Raw genomic sequence first — 26,291 nt, 5'->3', positions numbered from 1 at the left:
TCAAGAATGGAGCTTCCATGTACAGGGGCAGCATACCAGGCCCGGGGGGGGGGACACACACAAAAAGCAGGGAAAGGTTATTGCCTTTTGTACCTCACTTGTGAGCCTCCCTGGGACGTTTTGCTGGCTTGACATTATGTGTGTTTGGAGTTTAATCTGTCTTTGTATTTTGGTGCGGCCAAGTCTGATGAGCTTGGAGGAATGACCCAAGTACTTGGAGAAATAAAACAGGGTGTTGTGCAGTATTGATCCAGATCTGGTTGCTTTGCTGTCCCTGTTGTCAGCTCTTTTTTCCCCAAGCCGAGTTGAGTGTCAACGCCACTTGTTCTCTCTCTCTCTCTTTCTCTCTGTGTGTGTGCGTGTGTGTGTGTGCGCGCTAATGCTGCTAGTGGTGGAGGCACCGGGTCGTAGCAGGGAACGGTGTTTGGGCACCCCTGGAGAGGCGGTTAGGACACGCATCGCTAGGCTGGTGATGTTGCCCGCCTTTTAAAGTGAGCTGCCAACTCGGCAACACCATTCTCCCCATGAGCGAGAGAGGCAAGGGAAATCCTGTCGGTGTGTGGCAGGCTGGCAAATGGGAAATGAAGTGACACGTTTTGGAGCCACTGAGCCACCGGTGGAAGAACAGCAGGAGCTGTCACAGCTGGAAATTGGCCTCTCTCTCCCTCTCTCTCTCTCCCACTTGCCTCAGAAATCAGGGGGGTGGGGAACAGGGAAAGCAGGAATTGGGGTCCCCAAAAGTCTTTGAGGCTATTGTTGTTTTCTCCTGCAGTTACAACCCCTCTTGACCTGGCCAGTGTCCACTGTTTACGCCACGGGTGGCGAACCCTTTTCAGCACAAGGGCTGCGGTTGCTTCTGGGGAACCCTCTCCCCCCCCCGGATCTGCATGCCAGGGTTGGGCAGGGCCAGAGCGGGTGGAGAAATGGATGTGATTCCTTGTACGGTGGATTATATTCTAGTCACGTAAATGTCAGAGAAACACCCAATCTCTCTGTTCTCCATCCAGGGAATCAAGAGAGGTTTTTTTTTTTTTTACAATAATTTTTATTCAAATTTTCATAAAACATAGAAAACAAAATCATAAAACATTCAGAGACAAAAAACAAAACAAAACAAAAATGATTAAACAAAAAAAAAATAAAATGTTGACTTCCCATTTGTCACATATCAAATCAGTTATAGGTCTACAATATATAACAATCCTGTCTCTTAAATCATATTATAAAATCACTTTCCTCCAGTAGTTATCTTAATTAATCATCAAATCTCATAAACATTACTTTATTCTTTCCACAAAAAGTCAAAGAGAGGTTTCAATTCTTTAAGAAATATATCTATCAATTTTTCTCCAAATAAACATGTCAATTAATCCATCTCGTTAATAATTATAATAATCTTATTGTCATAACCATAGTCCAAATAAACATTTCGATTAATCCATCTCATCAGAATCTGTTAGGTCCAATAATTTCAATAGCCATTATTCCATTATCCCTATTAGTTCCATCTTCCTTCTTCAATAGTCCTGTTAAGTCCAGTAATTTCAGTGTCCAATCTTCCATTATCAGTATTCCATAATAATCTTGCTGTTGTAGCCATAGTCATATAATAAGAGTCTGATGGGAATTTCCTCTATCCCAAATATTTTCTTGCCATCCATTCTGAATAAGTTGCTGAAATACTGTTGTAAAGTCATATCTGTGTTCTTCTTTTTTACAAAATGCACTGGCTCATCTCTTAAGAGTTTTTCCATTGTCACATGGCTGCAGTTAATTCCATAGATTTTCTCTATATCAAGCTCCATCACATCATTCCAGTCCAGAAGATTATCCAAGCCATTGATAACTTTATCTCTAATATCTTCATTAATTTCTTCAGAGATAACGTTAAATTCCAAACAGTAGATTTTATTTCTAAAATCCATAAACTCCAGATCTTTTTCCAATTCCACATTTGTTCCAATCTCCAGGGCTTGTATCTTCCCTTTATTTTTTCTTTTCTCATCTCTGATCTCATTCTCCTCTCTCACAGGATCCCCTATTTCTTTAAGCTCCTGCGTCATTTTGCTCAGTTCAATTTTCAGCTCCTTACTACCCTGTCGCAGGGTTTGTTTCGTTATCTCAATCTCATCCATTATTTTCTGAAACATAATTACTTCCAGATTCTCAGCCACTTTCTTGATTGCCATTTTTAAAACCACGAAAACAAAGCAAAACAAAAATAAAGAAGAACCACTTCTTATTTCAGCAACAATTGGGTTAATATTCCAGGCTTGATGACATCACAGTATAAACAGAGCAACCTGCCTTATCTCTCTATGTTCAAGAATGCAAAACAAATTTAGTTCCCAGCATCAAAACAGTTAGTGGCGTCGTGAAGAAGCAGATTCGTCAAAATAAAATAGAACAAAAAGAGAATAGTCCCAGACAATATAATATTCCTCGGAATAGAAATCAGGAATAGAAATCCCTCTTCTGTTTATTATCTTTAGAATGCACTTCCAGGACAGCTTTTTGCGACAGAAACAGAGATAAGCTGTTAATTTCGTGAATAACAGAGAAGAGCTATATCTCACCCAGAAGTTGTCCAAAGCCGATCAATCTGACAAATCTCCTTTTGCTGCAACAATTTAAACCAAGTAAAAAAAATAATAGAAAGAAGGGTGCTTGCCTGTTAGTCCGTTCTCTCTTTAAAGAAAAGATAAACGTATCGCTTAAGCAGATAGAGCTTGTTAGGAAGTCCGTCCGGCATTGTTGGCTGGACCTTATCTCATAAATTAATGAAATCCAGTCCTCCCAACAAAAACAGGCTTTTGAGGTTGATCTCTACGTTTCTCCCTGCCCGGGAGAAATTTCATCAGTCAAAAAAAAAATGTTCTGACTGATTTATATCTGAATAAGCTTCTTTTGAGGCGGGAACCCGTCCCAAAAGCAGGCACAAGCGAAGTCACCCTTCCCGGAAGTCCGGAATCAAGAGAGGTTTCATCGCAGTACAAGGATGCATTCAAGCCAGGCAAAAGCACTTAAGGAGGGCACAGAGCAAGGAGACTGAAAGGTGTGGCCCAGGCTGCATCCAAAGGGCCAGACAGAGAGGTCTGGAGGGCCACATTTGGCCTGGGGTCTGAGGTTCCTTACGCTTGGTTTACAAGTTCAAGAGGACTAGAAGTTTGACTCTCTTAAAAAAAAAATAGAAAAATGGGGGTCCCCAGAGATGGATCAGGATTACAAGCAAAATGTGGGTTTCACCATAGCTCAGTTGCAGATGATGGAAAAGACCTCAGTTGGGAAACCCTCAAGAGCGAAGCCAGGTGGAGCAGACACTTCCTCGTCTACCCTTCTTTTAGGAGATTCGTGCACGTTTTGGAAATGACATTGGACAGTATGAGCACAGGGGATGGGGGTCCCTCAGGCAGCGGGCCACGCACCCTCCCGCAGGCCACAACCTCCTTGAGTGCTTTTGCCTGGCTAGAATGTGTCCTTGAGGCGTGGCGATGCCTCTGGCTTGCCTGCATGGAGGAGAGAGAGGGCTAGCGGTGTGTGTGCGTGTGTGTGCGCGCATCTGGAAACCTCTGGCTGGAATGTAACCTATTGTACAAAGTGCTCCATCCATTTTTGCACCTGGCCCCACCCACCTCTGGCAGGCGGCCCCCAAAAGGTTCCCCACGCGGGAATGCAGCCCTCGGATTGGAAAAAGTGTCCCCACTGCTGCATCAGAATGATGGTTTCGTACAGAGAGAGACAAAATGAGGGAGGGGCAGTTGGCCTTGTCAGGGCTTTCACTGGAACTCAGGACAGGAAAGGGGCCATGGAGGTCAACGGAGGAGATTGATGGATGTAGTGGGTTGCTAGTCCCCATCAATAAACCAGAGCGCGAGGCCCGGTGCAATGGCAAGCTCTTCCCTTGTTGACAGAACATGTTTCCTATTTATGGTATAGCTTCGGTTTCTTGGCTGTGTTCAGATGAGTGGAAAATAAGCCGTTAATAGCTTGGAAATTACCAATTTTCTGTTAATTAGCAGCAGCTCACAGCCCCTCTTCCTTTTATTTTTTTAAATTAAATATTGCAGTAGTTAAGCACTCATTAGCGTTTTATAGCGACTCTAATCTCTGTGGAATAAGTTTGTCTGGAGAGCCGCCTCGCTCCTGATAGTTAAAACTGTTGCAAACTTACATCTATCTTAATCAAGACTAAAAGGATTATATCCAACATTTGTCCTCCTTAGAGTAGACCCATCTGAAGTTAATGGACATGATTAACATGGGTCCATTAATTTCAATGGGTCTGCTGTGAGTCCTTGCAGCAGAGAGGGACTGATTTGATCCCTTCCCCCTTGCTTTGTTGCTGTCTAAGTTGTATTTCATTGGATGGATTTTTCTTGCTCAGATATTTACTGGGCTAAACTACAGAGAACTTCAGATAGGGTATTCAAACTTCTCTGGGAGAAATTCTGAGTGTTTTTTTTAAAGTGGTATACAGATACAGACTGCCTTAAGAGCCAAATTTGGCCCAATTGTGTTCTTAAAAAGTAATATCAAAATGAATAACAAAACTAGAATTTCCTTTCATTTTCCAAAAAATTCACAATCCATGTATTTTTGTTGTCACATTTTCCAGCTTCTTTGCAAATATGAGGACTAGATACTTGTTCGTTTTTTAAAAATAAAAACAACAATTTTCATGCGAACCATTGGAAGGAGCGCATATGTGCCTCAGCAGGCACACATACACCCACTGCTGCTTTGAAGTTAGGAAGAACTTTATTATCCTTGCTTTGTTGTTTCCTTCAGAAGAAATTGTGTGAAGGTCATGTATGGAGTAGGTACAACACGGTAATTATTATTTAGATGTACTTCCTCATTTCATAGAATCATAGAGTTAGGAAGGGGCCTAGAAGGCCATCGAGTCCAACCCCTGCTCAATGCAGTTGTTGCATTGGGGAAGAGCGCTTAAAATTAAGGAGAGCACAGAGTGGGGCCTTCTCTGCTATGGCCCCTCAGACTCCACAAACTGCTTGACTTCTGTAAACTGTTGATTGCAAGTATGAAACCAGGACAAATTTGGGATTTGTGGGTGGGAGGAAGGAGATTCTAGCACTCTTCACAGACCTACAAATCTTGGGGTTTCTTGTTTGTGAAGAGACCATGACCATTAAACCAAGTTAAGTGGTTAGTGTAAGAATCCTACTGTGATTTTATTTATTTTATTTCTTTAAAAGCATTTATAGACTGCTTAATATATTTTTTTAAAAAATCTCCTAAGCGGTGTCTGAAGGCTCTGTGGAGAATCAGTGGGAGAGCTGGGGGAACTTTTATGCCAGTTCCCCTAAAAAGCAGGGAAGGGGAAATCTTTTCCAGACGGAGGGCCACATTCCCTTCTGGGCAACTTTCCAGGGGCCACATGCCAGTGGTGGGCAGGGCTGGAGGCAAAAGTGGGCAGAAGGATGAATGTAAATTCTACCTTTGTACGGTAGGCTCGTTTCTACACACACTTACACGCCCTTCTCCATCCTCCATCCAGGGAAATGAAAGGCATCATTAGACTCCAAGGACACCGTTCCAGCCTGGCAGAAACACTCAAGGAGGATGTGAAGCAGGGCCAGTGAGGGGTGTGGCCTGCAGAGAGTCCTGAGGGCCAGACAGGGAAGCCTGGAGGGCCACATTTGGCTCCTGGCACTCTTATGTGTTTTCTTTTAAAAATGTTTTTAGTGCTTTATCATTTGTTTTCCATCCTGGGCTCCCTTTGGGCAGGATATAAATCTATCTATCTATCTACAATACAGCCCCGCTTATATGGCGGGTTCCGTTCAGGATCCCCGCCGTAAAGCGGAACCTCATTGACTTTAATGGGGCGCGTTGCGCCAAAATGCTGCAAAACATCGGCTTTAAAAGAGGGGAGGAAAGCCGCCGCATTAGTGGAACGCCGGGAAGCAGGGCCCTACTCTATCTATCTATCTATCTATCTATCTATCTATCTATCTATCTATCTATCTATCTATCTATCTATCTATCTATCTATCTATCTATCTATCTATCTATCTATCTAATCATAATGATGAAATGGACCAGCGATGTTAAGAGGGATGGATGGTGTGGTAAATCTTGCCTCTGTAAAAGGAGTGTGTGTGTGTGTGTGTGTGTGAGTGAGAGAGAGAGAGAGAGAGAGAGAGGTCAAGGGGTTTGGATGCCTTAGGCCAGAGCTGTGTTGAATTTCCGAGAACGAGGGCCGCGCAAGATGGCCTCCCTCGCCTGCCAGATTTGATCAATGGCCTGTCTGTGGTCGCAGTGGGGAGAGGCGGCAACGGACGCATTCCTCTCATTTACCGGCTGACGGAGCTCCAGGAGGGGAGGCTCTGCTGCTGCGGGCGGTTATTAATGGCTCGGGGAGAGGTGGTGGATTGCCTTGTCATGAGGCAATTAAAGCCAGCGAGGACCCGCTTCGCTGGCTGCCTCGTCTCTCCAGGCCGGGCCCATAATGAGCGATCTGTCCGCATTAGGCGACAGCGCGCCTCTAATGAACTTTAGCGCGTTTCTTCATTTATCCAGCACGTAATCATATTACGCCAATTTAATATTGGGGGTGTGTATGGGGGGTAGAGATGTGTGGAGCGGCCAGAGTGAGAGGGAAAGGACTTCCCTGTCTCTCCCTCCCCCTCCCCGAGTTCGTTATGGGAACGAATTTTCCAGCACGTGACTGCACATACGTTATTAGCAAAACCCAGTCTATAATGAGCAACGATCTTGTGCACGGGGGTGGCACTGTGTGTGTGTGGGGGGGAGGACGAGATTGGGATGGGTTCCTTTTATCAGATAATTAGCTAGTCATCACAAATGTCGAAGGGTGAGGAGGAGGAGGAGGAAGAATAGATTATGTAATAACCAGAGATGATTATTTCAAATTCTGCCTGAGGGGATTTTTGTGCCTCTCTTGCTCATAACTTGCACTTCTGTCTCTTTTGCGGGTATCTTTTTTGACTAAATGAAAGATATAATTCAATAGCGATGAGTGTGTGTGCTGTGTGGCTGTGTGTAGGCATAAGCTTGGGCTCTCTCTCTCTCTCCCTCTGTGTGTGTAGAGGGAGCCACTGCCAGTCAGTGTAGACAGTACTGAGCTAGATGGACCAACCTCTGACTCAGGATAAGGCAGCTTTTGACTTTTCTGTGGTTGAAACAACATCATGCCTAATAGTAGTAGTAAAAGTAGCAGCAATAATAATAATATAGCAGAAATGAAATTAATACCCAGATTTGAACAATGAATGGAGCTGAAACAATAAGATCAGCTTCCCTGTAAATCAGGTGGCCCTCCAGATGCTGCTGACCAACAACTCCCATCAGCCCCAGCAAGCATGGGCCGTAGCCAGGGATGATGGGAGTTGTTGTCCAGCAACATCTGGAGGACCAAAGGTTCCCCACACCTGCTCTGCAGTGAGAAGGAATTTGCAGTCCATAGGAATCTGCCTTATCCCGAGCCAGACCACTGGCCCATCTAGCTCAGTATTGCCAACACTGACTGGCAGAGGCTCTCTGGGATTTCAGGCAGGGAATCTTCCCCAACCCTACTTGGAGACACTATTGGGGATTGAATCTGGGACCTTCTGCATGCAGAGCAGATGCGCGTTGGGCCTTGCCCGTACGCCTTCTGCCCACATCATCCCTCTCAGGTTGGCTGCTCTGGCTTTGCCCTGTGAGCTTTGTGGCCGAGCAGGGATTTGAACCCCGTTCTCCAACCGTCTCGTTGCTGCGCTGGTGCACTTGGCAGAAGTGCTTACCAGAGAGTGAGCCTCCTCCCCAGGAAATTTTGAAGTGCGTGCGTTTGTGCCTCAGTATAAAGCGACTTCCTGTGTCTTTCGGGAAGGGCTGTAGGCCCTGGAGAGCCGCTGCCAGTCAGTGTTGGCCGTGATGAGTTAGATGGATCAATGATCTTACTTGGTATAAGGCATCTTCTTATGCTCTTGTGGTGCACAGAACATCAGCCCTTACGTGAGTCAGGTTGTTATATGTATGAAACGGAGATGAAACAGCAGAAGACCTCTATGCCCAGGAGGGCTGGCATCCCTCTGCCTGACCCCCAGGGCATAGCATCAAATAAACCCTTTCCTTGCAATGGCTGCAAACAGTCCTTGGCTTGTGGAGGTAACGTGGGAGAAGTGTGGAAAATTCCCCCCTCCCTCCCCTCCCACCGCACCTCCAGTAATAGCTTCATCGTTAAAGTGATTAATGCCGCCTTTAGAGTACTCGCTTCCCCACCAAATTGTATTAAAAGTCAGGCTAATATCTCCGGTTCTTCCTAGCAGGGATCCTGGTGGGGGAAAGCAAGATGGGATGTGGCCAGTGTGAACAGGCTGCTCTTGGTTCTGAGTGCAATTTTGCTGGGTGGGTGGGGGGAGGCTGTTCTTTCCTCTTCTGGGGGCTTGGTGTGCGTGACTGGTGGGGGCAAGCAGTGGGAAAAGAAGCACATCATGTCACAGTGGGTGGTAATTCCCACCCGTCCACAAGGTGAGCAAACATCCCCAATCTGTCGCCATCGTCTCCTGCAAAGACAGAAGAGGGATGCTGGATGTAGGTATTCAATCCTGCAGGCCAAGGTTCAAATTCTCTCTGTGTCATGAGGCTCACTGGGTGGCCTGGAGCACATCCAGGGTGGAAACTGGAAAGAGATAAGAATGATAACTTTGTATTCTTGAAAAAGCGGTGGTGATTGGTTTATAGAGGGGCATCAGTCTCAGTATGGCTCTTTACGTAGAGTCTCTGCCCCAAAGGAGCTTACAGTCTATATTTTGAGTTGAGAGGGGGGTGAAAGGTTGTATCCAACTCAGTTCTACTTAAGAGTAGATCCATTGAAATTAATGGACCGTAGTCATATCCATTAACTTCAGTCGGTCTGCTCTGAGTAGGGTTAGCAGGAAGGTATAATGAGCAAATCCATTTACTTATGGCTGGATTTCACAGCACATAATGACTTTATCAGCTGTTTTTGTAGTGATGGCACCCTGGGAAAGGGGGATTAGACAATTCCCAGAGAGGGATGGGCCTGCCTTAAGCTATTAGCCATGATGGCTGAATGGAACCTCCATGTTCAGAGGCATTCTACCTCTGAATACCAGTGGCTGGGATGGGAGAGGGCTGTTGCCGTTACCTCCTGCTCACGGACTTCCCGGAGACATCTGGTTGGTTATGGTGGAACGCAGACTTGTAAGTCTGGCCCAAGAGGGCTGTTGTTATGTTAAGTCTGGGTGTGTCTGTGTATGTGAGAATTAAGATTTCATGGAAGGATTTTGAGGTGCAATTTGAATGAAGAGAAAGTCCTATGTGGATGTTCTGGGAGGGAGTTGGGGCAGCGAGAGTCAAGGAGGGAGTTTGAGGTGTAAAGGGCACTGAGGGAAAATGAGCATAGACATTTAAGGCAGGAATGGGGGACTCAGTGGTCCTCCAGATGTTGCTGGACTGCACTTCCCATCAGCCCCAGCCAGCATGGCCAATGGTCAGGCCTGATGGGAGTTGGAGCCCAGGAACATCTAGCGGGCCCAAGGGAAACAGGTGATCTGATGTAAAGAGAAAAAAGAAAAATGAGTTTTGCAAACCCACACACGGCTGCTCTGGTGTGGCGAGTTCCTAGAAAAGTGATTTTAAAAGTTATTTTTTTAAGTCACTATATCCTGTTTTTGAACATAAACCTCCTTACTGCCCCCTCCCTGTCTCTGTGCCCCCCCAACCCCCGCTCCTTGGCTGCAAAAGGTAATAGGAAATCATGAAGGTGTTGGCTTTGCAATTGCTGGTCGCAGCTGAGCTCTCCCAGGGTGCTGCGTTTGGGAGGGTTTCCATCGGCAGGCAGTGGCTGGCACTGATAAACCTTTTCCCCACCAGCAGTGTGTGATGGATGGGGATGTAGGGTGGCAGGGAGAGCTGGTCTTTTTGTTTCCTGTCTCTCCTGCGCTTGCAGAGATAGGCTGCTAGGTGCTCATCAACCTTATCTCCCGCCAAAGACAGCCTCGCCATCCATCTTGCGCTCGGTCCCGAGGGGGAGGAGGGGGGAAGAGCAGATCAGTCGAGGGAAAAAGGCAGTGCCGACATTGGAGCCGAAGGGGATTTGTGGGAGGAAATTCTCGGGCCAGTGAGTCCCTTTCTGAAACCCAGGAGGGAGCTGCTGCCAGTCAGTGTACAAAGTACTAAGCTAGATGGACCAATGATGTGACTCCGTGTAAGGCAGATTCTTATGTCTTAAGGGAGGGGCTGTGGCTCAGTGGTTAAAGAGTGTGGTGTAGTGGTTAGAGTGCTGGACTAGGACCTGGGAAACCAGGGTTCAAATCCCCACTGGGTGTGACCATGGCCCGTCAGCGTCTCTCAGCCTAACCTACCTGACAGGATTGTTGTGAGGATAAAACGGTAGAGAGGGGAGAACCTTGTACGCCTCCTTGAGCACCTTGGAGGAAAGGTGGGGTATAAATGAAATAAAGGAATGAATAAGTAAAGCATAGGTTAAAATCCCGGCATCTTCAGGTAGTGCCAGGAGACCCACCCCCTCTCCTGAAATGGGATAGTACTGCCAATCAGGCTAGACCATATTGAGCTTAGGTAGGCTTCCTCAATAGAAAGCAGATTCCTAGGTTCCAAGTGCGTTTGGCGCACGTAGGAATTGCTGGGTTTTGCATGGCTGGAATGTAGCCTGCTGTGGAAAATGAAGAGTCTCTTCCATCGTTCCGCCCACTTTTGCCTTTGGCCCCACCCATCACTGGCATGAGGACCCGGAAGGTTGCCCATGAGGGAATGTGAAAAAGGTTCCTGTTAATTTGCAATAATTCAGATCTCTCTTCTTCCTCCTTGAATGCCCCCTTCCTCCAACCCTGATTGTGAATTTTTGTTAGAGAGAGAGGGAGGGGGGAATAAAATTATTGGAATGGCCAGGTGAGACCTTGTTTCCTTCAAACTTCAGATCTTTTTTTTTAATCCAATTTCGCAAGGTCTAATACTTCCAGAGCAAAACTTAGAAAATGCTCAGAACATCAAAATGCTGTCTGTATTCAAGGTCTGAAGGCTTTCTGTTTTTTGAATCTGTCCAAAAAGCAGCAGCCCATTAAAAAAATAAATAAAAAATAACAAAACTTTCTAGCCCTTAAGGTTGGTGATAATTTTGAAAATTTACTGGCTGTGTCTGTAATCACCCCCACCATTGCAGACCAAATATTTTTAGCCTCTGTATGTATGCTGCACTTAAAAAAAGAAGTTAAAACGCTGCACCCAGGTGATCCACAATCTGAGCCAAGAGAGGCTATAATCTACAGTTTGTGTAAATTATGCAAATTGGGTAGCTTTGCATAGTTTATGTTTCCTGTATGTTTCCGAGCTCAATTCAAAGTGCTGGTTTTGACCTATAAAGCCTTACACGGCTTGGGACCACAATACCTGATGGAATGCCTCTCCCGATATGAACCCAGACGTACACTACGTTCAAGATCAAAGGCCCTCCTCCAGTTGCCTACTCCAAGGGAAGCTCGGAGGGTGGCAGCAAGGGAGAGGGCCTTCTCAGTGGTGGCCCCCAAATTATGGAATGATATTTCTGATGAGGTGCACCTGGCGCCAACACTGTTATCTTTTTGGCACCAGGTCAAGACCTTCCTCTTCTCCCAGGCATTTTAGCATGTGTTTTAAATTGTATTTATATTGTTTTAAATTTTAAAATTGTTTTTAAAATATGTGTTTTAAATTGTATATTTGTTTTAATGCTTTTGATTGCTGTAAACCGCCCAGAGAGCTTTGGCTATGGGGCGCTATACAAGTGCAATAAATAAATAAATAATAAAATATTCATGAATTTAGTAATAGGGCAGGAGCAAGGAGCTCCTGCGGTTGCATCACGTGTCACTCCCCTTCAAGCAGCTCTTTGTGGCCATGAAGACTAGAAGCTTGCTTTTTCAAAATAGAAATGAAAGTTGCGATTCTCAGGAAGCTGAATGCAGCTGCTGCAGCAGACGCCATATTCCGTGGTACCGGGATACACCCATGTCTTGCAGAAGCAGGTACATGCAACAGTGCAAAGACAGGGAGCCCTTTTCAGCCAGAGGGCTTGTGAGGAACCTTTTGGGGGCCACATGCCAGTGGTGGGCAGGGCCGGATGCAAGGCCAACATAGGGAGAAAGATGGAGGCGACTCTTTCCTTTGTATAGATGGCTCTGTGCCAGCCATGCAGAAGTTGAGAAATTTCTGCACTCACGCACCACCTTTCCATGCTCCATCCAGGCAAACAAGAAGCCTCATCACAGTTCAAGAACATGTTCTAGCACTTAAGGAAGGTGAAAGGGTGTGGGCTAGGGAGAGTCCCGAGGGCTGCCTAGAGAGTCTTGGAGGGCCACATTTGTCCCCCAGGCCTGAGGCTGCCCACCTCCTTCCTCTAGGGCTTAATTGGCACTCCTTTGCATTCCAGCTGAAGAACCTGCGGAGGCTACTAGTCAAGCAGGAAAAGGACGTAGGCTGATGAGCAGCCAAGGGCTGGCTATTGGGAACGGGGGGGGGGAGGCACCCATCAGTGGGGCAGTGGAATCCGCTCTGGGTTTTAGTCTGAGCTTTAAAGGAGCTGTCCAAGGTGCTGAGTGTCAGAAGAACCCATGGCACGTGTGGCGTGATGGCCTGTACTCTGCTGGAGTGCTGTTGTGCTAAAGGAGACTCTTGGGCTCTGTAGGTATTATCTTACTTGCAAATTCAGCTTTTGTACTGGGTGAGTGTTGATGCGTTCCTGGTTGGCCCTGCACATCCCTGCATGCAGGGGGCTTTGCTTGCAGCCCTGCCTCCTGCTGCTTAGGTGGCCTGGATTTGCTTCTCCTGGAGTGCCATGCAGAAGGTCCCAGGTTCAATTCCCAGCATCTCCAGGATACCCGAAAGACCGTCTTACCCCTTGTATACCCAGTCGATCACTGCACTCTGCAGGTGAGGGCCTCCTACAGATACCATCTTATCAGGAGGTCCGTTCTGCAAAATATAGGAAACGGACCTTTAGTGTGGCGGCACCTACCCTGTGGAATTCCCTCCCCTTGAATATTAGGCAGGTGCCATCTCTGCTATTTTTTCGGCACCTACTGAAGACTCCTTTTTCAACAAGCCTTTTAAGCTGAGACCTATCCCAGTCTCTGTGTTGGAATTGCTTTTTAATATGTTTTTAAAGAAGTTTTTCAAAACAATATGTTTTTTAACCTTTTTTAAAAGATGTCTTCAGAGCTTTTTAAAAATATGTTTTTAAAGTTGTTTTGTTTTAATGTATTTTAAAGTCTGTGTTTATGATGTTTTAAAGTGTTTTTAGTGCTTTTGTTTGCTGCCCTGGGCTCCTGTTGGGAGGAAGGGTGGGATATAAATTTAATAATAATAATAATAATAATAATAATAATAATAATAATAATAATAATAATAATAATAATAATAATAATAATAATAATAAAAAAGGCAGGACTGCGAGAAGACCCTGCAGGAAACCCCAGAGAGCCACTGCCAGTCAGTGTGGACAGTACTGAGCTAGATGGACCAATGGTCTGACTCAGTATATTTCTGTAAGGGAGACTTTATGTTAAAGTCTGCTTTGGAATGAAGCTATTTATGTCAAGGAATATAATTTCCCCCTACCTTGATGAAGAGAGCGTTCTTCAAAACGTATTGGGAATAATGGTGATTTCTGCCTTTGCGTCCAGGTCCGTCTGGATAATGCATTTTGCATTGCCCACTTTGCAAATGTAGCTTAACTAATTTGATACCCTTTATAATTCATTTTGTCTTTTGTTGTTGTTTTTCCCTGATGCAGAGAAACCAAAGAGCCGGAAGGGCAACCTTGATGGAGCTTCACTTGACAGCAGTGAGGAAGAGGATGGCAACGATGAAGGAGAGTACGAAGTGGAAGACGAGGAAGAAGAGGAGACCTCCAGTGATTCAGATGGTAAGGGAAGGGTGCCTTGAGAGGGAGCGACATTGCACATGTTGGCATGGGGCTACCTCACTATTTACATGGGATCTGAATGAAAGAATACACTTTTCATCTACTATTTTGGAAAGCTGTTTGTCTGTCTGCTACGCATTTGGACAGCTCTTGAAATATCATAACCACCTTTTGCATGATGGTGCCTAAGATCAGGGACAGGTTTCCCTCTACGTTTGGATGCAGTTGGATGCCGTTTTGAACCAAGATGGTGGATGGAATCTTTCAGAACTGCACTGATATTTTAAAAAACCAAAATGGCAGACTGAACCTGTCAAAGCTGCAGTGTTTTGATTGGTTTTTTCGTTTCTTAAAATTCCCAAGGCATAGCAGTTATGAAGCTGCTGGTAGCTGCCAGTTCAGGAAATGTGGTTGTGTTGCGTGAGAGACGGGGACAGAGGCCTGCTCCTGTTTTGAGATGGGGAAAGTCGAGGGCCATGGCGTGGATCAGGTCGTGCATACATTCCTGGCATGCAGTGGCAGCAGGGGAACGTGCTCTTCCGATGCAGGCCCATACCCCACCGCATGTAGGGTATTGCTCATTGCAGTGGTTAAATAAGGGTCGCCTGGTTTGCATGCCGGAAGTCCTGAGTTCCATCCTATGGCGTCTCCAGTTAAAAATGGTTTTACATCCAGAGACAATGTTTCCCTGTCTCCTTTAACCCTTTGGCCTCCAGCGTTTCATATTTATTTATTTATTTATTTATTTATTCGATTTATTAGTCGCCCATCTGGCTGGAATACTCAGCCACTCTGAGCGACGTACAAAGCAAAAACATAAAACATCAGAGCATCAGAACATCAAAACATCAATGCTAAACAATAAAGACTAAACAATAAGGTAGAGGCAACTAGATTTCACTAATAGGGCTTCTCGCCTGTATAGTCCGAAATATGTAATTTCAAATGGAAGCTCCTGATACAAGTCTTCCCACTAAAAGCCAATGTGGGTGATAGTCCGTTTGCAAGATCAAAGGCTACATCACCTCTTGATCTTAGCATCCGACAGCTTCCACAGGGAGAACGGCGGGGTAAACAGACCCCTCGAAAATGAAACTAACGGAACTTCTCAAAGAAGCCGAGGAGAAAGAGCCAAGATGTAAGCACAGCTGATATCAAGGCAGAGTGGACGAAAGCCAGACGGTAAGATGGCAACAACTGCAAGGGCACTTCCCGGCTCTCAGAAGATGCCGAAAGGTCTTCACAGCAAAAACGGCGTCTTCCAAGGACAGGCCAAAGCATCAGGTCCGCCAAGAAGCCACAGTCCCTCTCTGGCTCCAGCCCGGCTCGGCGCCCTCCACTGCGAGAGGCGGCGGCGGCTGCTGCCTGGCGTAGATGAAATATCAAGTCGCGTCCTTGGGTCATACCGATAGCTAGCATCCGAGTCCAGGTCAAACAACGAGGGAGGCAGTATAGAAGGAAGGGGGGGGGCTCCCCTGTATTTTATGAGCATCCTCGTGTGTTGTAGCCTCTGGAATCACCTCCTAAAAGCCACTCATAGGCGTGACGGCTTTGCTGTGATATCAACAACCTCATGCACCGCAGAAAGATTTGTTGTCACCAGTGAAGGCAATTGCCTGCTTTATGATATTGGTATTAGCAAATGTAGTTTGCATTCTGCCAAATGTGTATATGTGAAGAGAGATGTAAGTTGAGTGGTTTAATGTGAATTTCAAATGGCCATTGTGCACATTTCCCTGACAATATGCATAATCTCCAACAGGCTTTGGGACATGCGCATATCTTGGCTGCATTTTGTACATTCTCTGGACATTATGTACATTCTTCAGTCAGTATGCATAGTCTCCCAAGAAATGTGCCTATTGCCCAGAGAATGTGCAAAGTTTAGCTGAGATGTGCATATTCCCCAAAGCCTAATCATTGAGGATTATGCATACTGGCTGGAGAATGTACACAATTGAGTCAGTATATGCCCATTCCCCAATGCCTGTTGGGAGATTATGCATATTTACCGGGAATTGTGCAGGATTCCTTCTTCAGGGAAGCGTTATGTGCACACTCTCCATGAGGCCAGGTGAATGTGCACAGTTGCTTGCTGATAGGCACATTAACTGCTGATCCTGGCTGCCACATTTCCCCCACCCCATCCTGTCTTGTCTTGCTGGCGATCCCTTTGAGAGGAGCCACTGGTGCACAAGGGGGAAGGCGAAACGTAGGGGTGCTTCACGTGTGTGTGTGCACGCGCATGTACGTGTGCACATACCAATTCAGTCGATTTGGCCTGAACGGGTAAGCAGGGAAGGTCCGTGAAGCAGAACCAAAGTGCTGGCAAGCAGCTGTTTTGCCTTGCCTGACTATCCACCCAAATGAGAGAAATCTCTGCCCGGAGGAAGATGCTTGCTAAAGAGTGCGACTGCCTCTGGCTGTCCTTGCCTGTTCTCTCCCAGTGTGCTGCTGGCTGTCTACCCCTTCTCTGTAAGAGGTAAAAGTTGAAGGGGATGAACCCTATTTGTTGCTGTTGTAGGGGTGTCCACTCCACTTCCCTTTCCTTAACAAGATTTCTTCTCTAGCTTCGAGGTGAAAATGAAAGGGGAGAGAGGGAGAGCGCTATGCCCAGCCCACTGACTGATTCACTGTGGCAGATGGCAGAGGGTTGGCACGTGAACCCTGGTGCTGTTGCCCAGAATAGATGCATGGCGGAGATGAGAGCTGACAAGGGCCGGGAGAGCTTGGCAGAGTTTCCTCGCTTGCTCTCGGAGCTATTTCTCTCTGGGGCCAATGGGTTTGCCTGGCAAGGCAAGCGGCTCCCACAGCTGCCTCTCTCTCTCTCGGTGCCATGGCCTGTGCGCAATCAGCCCTCGTTTTGGGGTGGCTGTTTACCAGCTGGCCCCTGGAGATGTGCAGCGACATTTGTGTGGGTGGGGGTTGGTGGGGAGGAAAAGCCCCCAGCTCTGCAGTAATAAGACTTTTTTGTTGTTGTCAAGTGCAGGGCCCTAAGAGTACGGGACAGTGTCTGGCTGGGCCACCAAGTGAGCCACAGCTAAGCGGTTAAGAGCATCTGCTTTGCATGCAGAAGGTCCCCAGTTCAATATCTGGCTCCATGCCCTGCTTGAAACTCTGAAGTCACTGCCAGTCGGTGTAGACAATACTGACCTAGATGGACCAACGGTCTGACTCAGTTGAAGAGAGCTTCTGGTATGTTCCTCTGCGGAGGATGTTGCATTTTGTGAGTGGGCTGGACCAGACATTTTAGGGTGTGTGTGTAAAGGGGAAGGAAATTCCTGTGCCGAGCCGATCACTGGTGCTGTTCCTCACAGGAAGCTGCCTTTATGCCGAGTCACGCCGTTGCCCTCCCTTTTTCAGCATGTGCTGCGCTGTCTGGCAGTGGCTCTAGGCTTTCAGGCCTTTTGCATGTGCAAAGCATGTGCACTACTGCTGAGCCACATCCCTTCCCCTAAGGGTTAGCCTGTGTTTACAAGATGTACCAGCATAGTGAGCCACAAAGCAGGGAAAGGTGATTTTTTCTTTTTTTGAAGCTTGACCTGTAAATACTTGTGATGAGAAAGTTCCATCTCAGCACTGCATATCTTGGGGCAAGTAAATACAACTGGTGTGACCAGCTTGGGAAGAGGGGCTGCTGTGTGCCAGCCATGCTGTGGGCTGAAAGCAGGGGCTCAGGGGACCTGCGTGGCGCTCCAGAGGTTGTTGGGACTCTGACGTCCCTGCAGCAGCAGAGGCAGCCAGCATGGCCAATGGGTAGGGGTGATGGGACCTGTAAACATCAGGAAGGCCACAGGAGTCCCACCCCTGGCTTTCTGCAAGGCTGTGGTCTAGGCCTGTCCTGACCCTCCCATGTCTCAGAAAAAAGCCTTTGAAAACTTACTCAGCACCCACCCGTTTCAGCTGAGTTTTGCTTAAAAGAGCAGTCAACCCCCTTCCTTCTTGCTGTGTTTCTCCCTTCGTGCTATCTGGAAGATGCAGTGGCACCGATAAATTAATTAAGGCTTGTGATTAATTAGCAATGAGCTGCCTCTGCCTGCCTCTTTCTCTCCCTCGCCCCCCTCCTCTTCCCGATAAGGAGGATTTACACCTCTCTCTCTCCCTTCTGCAGGGAGAGGCAAAGGGGCCGGCTGCAAGGGTGTCAGGAAACAGCTGTCTCAGGCGGAGCTGAAGCAGCTGGCGCAGGGCCCCGAAGACGTGGTGGAAGACTTGGACTTCTCCGATGACAGCAGCACTTGCGGACAAGCAGGCTGGGCGTTTCTAGGGCAAGGGAGGAGGAGGTAGGATCCAGGCGGGTGTCTGGTGGTGGTAACCCAGCGTGTCCCTTCAAAGGGGCAGTGGCTGACAGGGGGCAGCTGCTCCCCAAGGCATCACTTGGAACATGAAAAGCTTCTCCAGCGCAGTTCTATGCGTTGGGGAGAAACACAGTAAAGTTTGCGGTTTTGCCAGGGGCAGTACAGCAGCTCAGCCAAAGCAATAAAAAGTCCCTTGTCAAAATGCGCCACTTTAAATAAGGTGGGCCGGGCGGACCTGCCTCCAAATTCCAGTTTGGTCCTGCTGGGAAAAAGCCAACACAACGGTGTGGGCTGCAGCTGGACTTGCCCAGTACTCTTCCCTGTTCAGCCGTCTCCCAGCGTGGCTTGTGCTTTTGAAATTGACGCAGAGTGGGGAGTCCTGTTTGCGCGTTTTGCCAGCGAGTGACCCTCGTTCTATAAAAAGCGCAGCCCAGCTGTAGAAGCAACCACATTTTGCTAAGCGGAGGGTAGGGGAAAAGAAGGGCAAATAGCTGTGTGCTCAGAAACCTGCACAGATGCTTGATTTTTTAAAAAAATTAGCACACCTGGTTGTTCCTGAGGAACATTCTTGGCCAGAGCATACCCCCTTTCCTTCCCCATCTTGCCAGCATTTAATTCCTCTGACGCTAGAAGCTGCCTCGTTTGTTCCTAGCAAACGGACCATCTGCCTTGGGGTTTTTTGCCCAGGAGCAAAGAGCTCTTTAGTTTTCATGCTTGCACTCTGCAGCAGATGTTGAGGTAGCTTTTGCGGCAATGTGCAAACCCCCCCCCCCAACCCTCCACTTCTGTTCTTTGGCAAATGCACGGGGCAAACCTGTAGTCAAGACAGCAGCCCCCCACATAGAGAGGGAGGGAGCAGCCGTCTGTGTGGGGTGATCGCATGCATTGGCTTCTGGAGCTGTAGGGGATGGTTACTTGGACCTCATTCACAGCAGACATTTTTTCCATCGTTACGCCACGTTAAACAGTCACGGCTTTCCCCAAAATGAATCCTGGGAAGTGTAGTTTTGAAGGGTGCCAAGAGTTGTTTCCCTCATAGGGCTACAATTCCCAGAGTTCCCTAAACTACTCGGGGAATTGGAGCCCTCTGAGGAGACGGCTATTCCTTTCACAACTCTGGGTGACTTTCACAAACTACCCTTCCCAGGATTAGTTTTGGGAAAGCCAAAACTGTTTGAAGTGGAATAAATGTCTGGTGTGAATGTGGCCTTAATTAAAACGGCAGATGCCTTCAGCGTGTCGCCCCTTGCCCACGTTATGGGCCCACCCTATGGGAAGCTGGACACTTACGCATTGTGATGGGCCCACAGGGCTGCCTATCCCAGAGACGGGCCAGATTACAGGGGCGAGAGGGGCTTTGTAGGATAGCCAACCTGTACCACAAGGAATGTGCATTTTCTTTTAACTGAGACTCCTTTTGTCCCTGGCACCACTACACAGACTCTCTTGCCTTACCCTGGCACAAGGGGCCCAACACCAACCTTTGGTTCACATAGTATGTATGCCCTCAATGTTGTACCCACAAGGCAGCTTTTGCTTGAGCTGTGGTGCCTTAAGAGCTCTCAGAAGGCTCCTCTGCCCACTGGGTGCCCTCCAGTTGGTGTAGACTACTGTTTCCATCAGCTCCAGCCAGCAACCAGGGGAGGTGTATCTCAACAACCTCTGGAAGGCCGCAGGTTGAGCAGAGCTGATTTGGGGGGGGGGACACACACCTGTGGCTCTCCTGGTACTGTTCAACTCCCAGCAGCCCTTGGCTGGGGCCTGATCTGGAGAGCCATCGGTTCTGCTTTGCAGCATTCAGTCTCGAGAAGCCAGGGGCGTGGGGTGGCTGTCAGCCTAAAACTCTCACCTTGCCCCAGTGTAGTAATCTTAACCTTTAACAGTCTGTTGCTTACTCTACTCGTGCCTACTGGTGACAGCATGCCGTCCGTTCATAGCAGGCAAAGGAGGATAGGTAGGGACAGGCCCCTTGGCGTTCTCTGGATTCACGGCTGCTTCCTCTTAAAAGCCATCTGTGCGCTAACAGGCCCCCCTCTCTACTCTGACAGCGTATACACCATAGATTTAAAGCACACAACTTCCCCCATGGGATACTGGGTGGGAAGTGTAGTTTGTTAAGCAATGAAAATTTAATGTGTACCCAGCTAGTATGTAATACTTTTGCAATGTTGCAAGACTCTCCTTCAGGAAGAGGTTACCCCTCCCCTTTTTAAGTACATAGGCGGCCTGTGGAACAACCATTTTATAAATTAAGTGATTTCTTTTTTATTGTTGTTATTTAAATCGATTTGCTGGAAAGCATTGGCCTTGATGTGATGGATAATGACCATATATATATAAAGAAGCTTAAGGTACCACCAGCGAGCAATCTCAGATTGATTTTTTCCACAAAAAAAAAGTCATTGAGAAACAAAAATAGTTGAGCGTGCAGGTGCTTTCAAAACAGAAGGGGCACAAGCCGAGAGAGAGAGAAAGACAAACAAGCATCAATCACATGATTGTTTTCCACCACTATACAAATTGCAAGGGGGGGGGTATGGCAAGGTTGGTCAATGGCTGGCATGAGCTCCCTGCCCCGAAGGGCCCGCTCAGGTACCTGTTACCTGGCTGGGGGGACGGGACCAGGTAAAAATGTGCAACTCCATTTCCTCTGCAATAAAAGACTCTTTCCTCTCCCCCCCTGCCCTGCCTGCCCCCACAAAATAGCCACATGTGCACTCCCCACCCACAAAACAAGATACAGATGGAGATGCACATCTTCTGTACACACACAGTTTAAAAGGAGGGGGGGAAGAATCTCAGCCTCCCTTTTCTTCCACACTCCTCACTCATCTGTTCCCCCTCCCCAAAGCTGTATTATCATCATCTTCTGTAAAACAAGTCCACACAGTGCCCAGCGAAGAGGGGACCCTTCACAGTCACTCTGCAAATGTTTAAGCAGCAAACCCATGAAAATGCAAATATTTTCTTAAAAAAAGGAAAAGAGTACACAAAAAAACTATACCCCACAGAGCTGGCTGTGCCGTACCATCCAAACTGAAGTAAACAGGGGACCAGAATGTGGGGCATTGTTGGATCAGTTCGTCTGTCTTTGGTATGGTTTTCAAAGTTGTTAGCAATGCATAGACACCCTGAAAGTGGGACTGTTTGTACAGGTTCCAGTGAGGGAGGCAGTTCAGAAGGAAAGAGTTCCCAGGGAGGGGTAGCGAAGGGAAGAAGGGATTTGAGGGTCTGTTCCCCAAAGTTGCATTTCTGTAAAGGCAGCAAAGAAAAAGCCCAAAGTTCCTTTCCTCCAAAAAGCATGATGTCCCTTTCAAATTGCTTCCAAGAAATCTTTGGATTACACGTCTTCTTCCCCCGTCCCCCCAACACTCCCCCTCTTAAAACCTCAAAGTTTGAATGCATTATTTCAAGACCACCACGGCCCTTCTGCATGTCCCTCGGTTCCAGTTCTGGGACGCCCAAGTGGTGGGGGAGAGAGGCTGGCCGGCCGGCGCTGGCCAGTTAAGAGGGCGGTTTTGGAGTGTCATTGAGGCCAGCCAATAAGGGGTTTCCGTTTTCCTGCTTTGGTGAGATACGACTGGTAGGGAGGAGAGCGCTGTTGTAAGGAGAGGAGGCCACACTTCCTGTCGAGGACGGGCGGAGGTCAGCAGGAGGCAAGTCGCGGTCTGTGGGTCGAAACCCCGGCGGCTGAAGCGGAAAAGCCATAGGGAAGCTGGCCATGTACAACACCCGGCCGACTCTCTTGGCAACCTGCAGATGGAAATTGCAAGAGAGAAGAGATGGATTAATATGCAGGAAAGATGCCATGGGTGTTATGAGAGCGTGCACAGGTTCAAGAGGCCACCTTTGAGTTTGCCACGAGCACAGCCTGTTTCTTAACAATGACGCCTGCAGAAATCAGGGTGGAGGAAGTGAGTGGAGGAAGTGAGTGGAGACGGCCTTCGCCTCTGCCAAAGCTTGCCCCGAGGTAAGGAAAAAAAAGGGCTTGACAAAACACTTGGTACTGCTAATCCATCAACAAATGTTTGCACAGATCAGGGAGGCTATTGAGCCTAAAGTAGACTTTTACAGGGGGCTGTGATAAGCAAATGGAAACCCTGCAACAAGGTACCATATAAAGTATGTAAATTAAAAACATGTGCATAGGAGTTGTCAGAATTTCTCTATTGAGATGCGTAGCAGAGTTGCATAGCGCTGCGGAACGGAGAGTATTGAGCGAGCTGTGTGTGAGTGTTTGAATCTTTGCTAAGATTCTACCTTCCCTGCAAATTAGTCAGACAGAGACTTTAAGCTTTAAAATAAGAAACTACTTTATTCTGGAAGTACATCCTTGATAGGAAAGAGTTCTATAACTAGCTACCTAGCCATGCTGGAGCAGCAAGCACTGGTCCCAGTACTCGCCCTCATCCTGGTTGAGAGGAGAGACAAAGAGAAGATGTCTGCTCCCCTCTCGAGAGAAAGAGAACACTGAGAAAGGCGGGAAGGAACTGAGATCAACATTCCTTTGCTTATCAGCCTAGCAGGAAGGGAAGAGACGGCAGGATCAAAGGGATAGGTATAGCCTCAATCAGCTAGAGGTCTAGCTCTCTCTAGCTACCCTTATTAACCTCATGCAGCCTCATCCCACCAAGTTGGAGTTGAACCTCATACATTCCAACACCCCTTCTCAACGAGAACTTGGTTCATTCTACAAGGTGCATCTTGCCTCGTAGTTTCTGGTGTCAGACTTTGCCCAATGGTTTGGTCAAAGCATCAGCTGTCATCTCTTCTGTTGGACATTAGGTCATCTCTAGAAGTCCTTTCTCCCTTATGTCCTTGAGGTAGTGGAACTTCACATCAATGTGCTTCATGCGAGAACTTTGCCCTTCTGATTCTGCAAGTCTTACGCAGGCTTGATTGTCCTCAAGTATTCTGATAGACTCTGGTTCAGATACGCCCAAGTTTCCTAGAAGCTGGCATAGCCACAGCATTTCCTTGCATGCCTCATCAGCTGATACGTACTCAGCCTCAGTAGATGAATGTGCTACAGTCTCTTGCTTTCGACTTGTCTAGCAGATAAGTGACTGCCCATAGTAGAACAAGTCTCCACTGGTTGACTTGCGATCTTTGGTGTCTCCAGCCCAGTCAGCATCAGCATATCCTAGAAGCTTAGGATCTCGAGTAGCTGATAGCTTTAGTTTCAAGTCTGCAGTGCCTTTCAGATATCTTGCCATTCTTTTGACTGCTTCCCAGTCTTTCTTGTTTGGCAAGCTGGTCCTGGTTATTGTGCTGATGTACAGGAGTTTCCCTATAGCTTGTCTGTACCTTTCGTTGTCTTCCCAGGGTTGATTGTTCTGGTCTGGTTTCAAGTATCCTACTTCCATTGGTGTAGGTGCTGGATGTGCATCCTTCAGTCCTAGACTCTCAAGTAGGTCTTGAACCTTTTGTTTTTGATTTAGAAGGATCCATCGCCCTCTCTTTCAATTTGTATTCCAAGGTAGTAGGTGATGTCGCCTAGACATTTCACTTCAACTTCCTTGCTTAGATTATTTACTAACTCTTGCTTGTCTTGTGGATTCTCATAAGCCAGTAGTAAATCATCTATATAAATCAAAATATAAGTCCATTTGTTGTTTTTGAATCTGCTATATAGGCATTGGACTGCTTCGCCTCTTTAATAGCCTTGTTTCAAGAGCATTTGGTTCAGTTTGTCATTCCATGCTCTTGCAGCTTGTTTCAGTCCATAGATGCTCTTTTTTAATTATTATTTTGAAGGGTATTTATCTTTGCAATGTCTCTATGCCCTAATCTCCGATGCCATAAATGTAAACAAGACTTGTTACAGTATTCTTTCACAAGATTAGCTTGTGGACTTTCCTAATCCACTTCATACATGCCTTTTCTTTTGGTAGCGGTGCATAAAATTTCACCATCTCTAGAAATTATGCAGGAATCTTGTCATTGTTTGTAGCTTCATTAACAGAAATTAAATTGTTTGAGATTCCTGGGCACCAGAGCGCATTCCTGAGATAAATTTCCTCAGTGCCGCTTGGAGTCTGGCAAAACAGCTTAGCATCTCCCCACGCCTTTATGGGCAGGACTCTCAAGTCAGCCAATGTAACTGTGCCTTCATACGGGGTTAAATCTTCAAACAATTTTTTTTATTTTATTAGATGAGCGCTTGCTCCACTGTCAACATAGAATTCATTTTTATTGTAACATTTTTCAACATGGGTTACTTGAAAGCCTTTTGCATTTTTCCTTTCTGTCCCTTTAAATCCTTGACTTTGTCCTTCAGACCTCTCTCTCTTATCACACTGGTCTTTAAGGTGTTTTTCTGAATTGCATAGATAGCAACGCTTGGCTTTCACACCTTTGGATTCCCTTTGTTCCTGAAATCTGCATCTGACTGGCTTTCGGTCAGCAGCTTCCTTGTTAGCTTCTTTACTTAGGGAACAGGAGAGCTGTCCTTTTTCCGTAGCTGCTTTCTGATAGAACTGCTCTCTCACTTCAGAAATAATCTCGTTTAGAGTTTTGTTTTGTTGATGCATTATAAGTACGAAAGTCTCTATATATTTTGGAAGAGAGTCCAGAAATAATGCAACCTGTACATTTTGGTCCAGCTGCGTTCCCACCTCTTCTATCCCTTGGATTAACACCATAAATTTAGTAAGATGTTCCTCAAAAGAATCATCCTTCATTTGCAAGTTAATAAGGCTTTTTAACATTGCAATCAGATGTCCCTGGCTTTTCAGATTATGATGGGATTCAAGAGTTTTCCATATCTCTCTGGCATTTTTAGAATTCATAATAAAAGGAATCTGCACATTACTCACAAATTTAGTGATGAGGTCTTGTACCGTTACATCCTTCTCAGTCCAACTTCTTTGTTCCTCCTGAGAAGCACCTTCTGGTTCCGATCCTGTAATTACTTCTAACAGCTTCTGTTGTTTCAGATGTTTCTTCATGCGAAACTCCCAGAGTTTCCACTCTCTCTCGAGACCTAGCCGCTCCTCCATCATGCTGGCCATCCTGAAGTAAAAGCCTCAACTCTTCACTGACTAAAACTCTGAAGGTCTCTAATAGCTTCCTTGATTCAAACACAATAGCGCCTTTAATTGCTCAAATCTCCATTTGCATGGCTGGCCCCATAACCTGTCGAATTTCTCTATTGAGATGCGTAGCAGAGTTGCATAGCGCTGCGGAACGGAGAGTATTGAGCGAGCTGTGTGTGTGTGTGAATCTTATGCTAAGATTCTACCTTCCCTGCAAATTAGTCAGACAGAGACTTTAAGCTTTAAAATAAGAAACAACTACTTTATTCTGGAAGTACATCCTTGATAGGAAAGAGTTCTATAACTAGCTACCTAGCTATGCTGGAGCAGCAAGCACTGGTCCCAGTACTTGCCCTCATCCTGGTTGAGAGGAGAGACAAAGAGAAGATGTCTGCTCCCCTCTCGAGAGAAAGAGAACACGGAGAAAGGCAGGAAGGAACTGAGATCAACATTCCTTTGCTTATCAGCCTAGCAGGAAGGGAAGAGACGAGACGGCAGGATCAAAGGGATAGGTATAGCCTCAACCAGCAAGAGGTCTAGCTCTCTCTAGCTACCCCATGCAGCCTCATCCCACCAAGTTGGAGTTGAACCTCATACATTCCAACAGAAGTTGTGCATTTCTTCACACCCCATCACACCCAATGGTAATCTTGGGGAAGTCCTCAGGAAACTGATATGGTGCTGGACACAGACTTTTCAAGCAGATCTTTCCAGTCTTCAGGGAAGCTTGATTTTAAGTAGTGAGGGAGAGAGATAAATTCTCATGCTGCTAAATAGTGCATGAACCCAAATTCCACACGTGTCTGTCCCATGCACGCAGCAGTCCCATCATGCTCTGGTGAAACAGAATCCAGGGCAGAGAAGAACACAGATGCAGGCTGCAGTTTGGACCTTTGCTATGACCAGGACTCCACCTGCACCTTACATTTAAAGCAGTTATCATACCACTTTAAACAATAATGGCTTCCCCCAAGGAATCCTGGGAACTGTAGCTTATTGAGGGTGCTGAGAGTTGTTAGGAGATTCCTATTCCTCTCCCAGAGGTAC

At 46.7% G+C, this 26,291-nt stretch overlaps 2 protein-coding genes across 4 annotated transcripts in view; one reads left to right on the top strand and one right to left on the bottom strand.

Annotated features, from left to right (window-relative positions):
• Positions 1-20,567, top strand: part of NOC2L (NOC2 like nucleolar associated transcriptional repressor) — a 123,056-nt gene extending 102,489 nt beyond the window's left edge. Inside the window, exons 20-21 of the mRNA XM_061601279.1 lie at positions 13,781-13,912; positions 18,024-20,567. Of these exons, the coding sequence (XP_061457263.1) occupies positions 13,781-13,912; positions 18,024-18,196 (305 nt within the window). The 3' untranslated portion in view covers positions 18,197-20,567. The remainder of the gene's footprint in view (positions 1-13,780; positions 13,913-18,023) is intronic.
• Positions 20,375-26,291, bottom strand: part of SAMD11 (sterile alpha motif domain containing 11) — a 203,160-nt gene continuing 197,243 nt past the window's right edge. For all 3 annotated transcript variants that reach the window (XM_061601276.1, XM_061601277.1, XM_061601278.1), the window contains one exon: positions 20,375-21,960. In XM_061601276.1, the coding sequence (XP_061457260.1) occupies positions 21,712-21,960 (249 nt within the window). In that variant the 3' untranslated portion in view covers positions 20,375-21,711. The remainder of the gene's footprint in view (positions 21,961-26,291) is intronic.

Source organism: Rhineura floridana, chromosome 18 (assembly GCF_030035675.1).
Source record: "Rhineura floridana isolate rRhiFlo1 chromosome 18, rRhiFlo1.hap2, whole genome shotgun sequence".
NCBI lineage: Eukaryota > Metazoa > Chordata > Lepidosauria > Squamata > Rhineuridae > Rhineura > Rhineura floridana.
The sequence above is the reverse complement of the archived record's forward strand: the minus strand, read 5'-3'. Positions and strand labels throughout refer to the sequence as shown.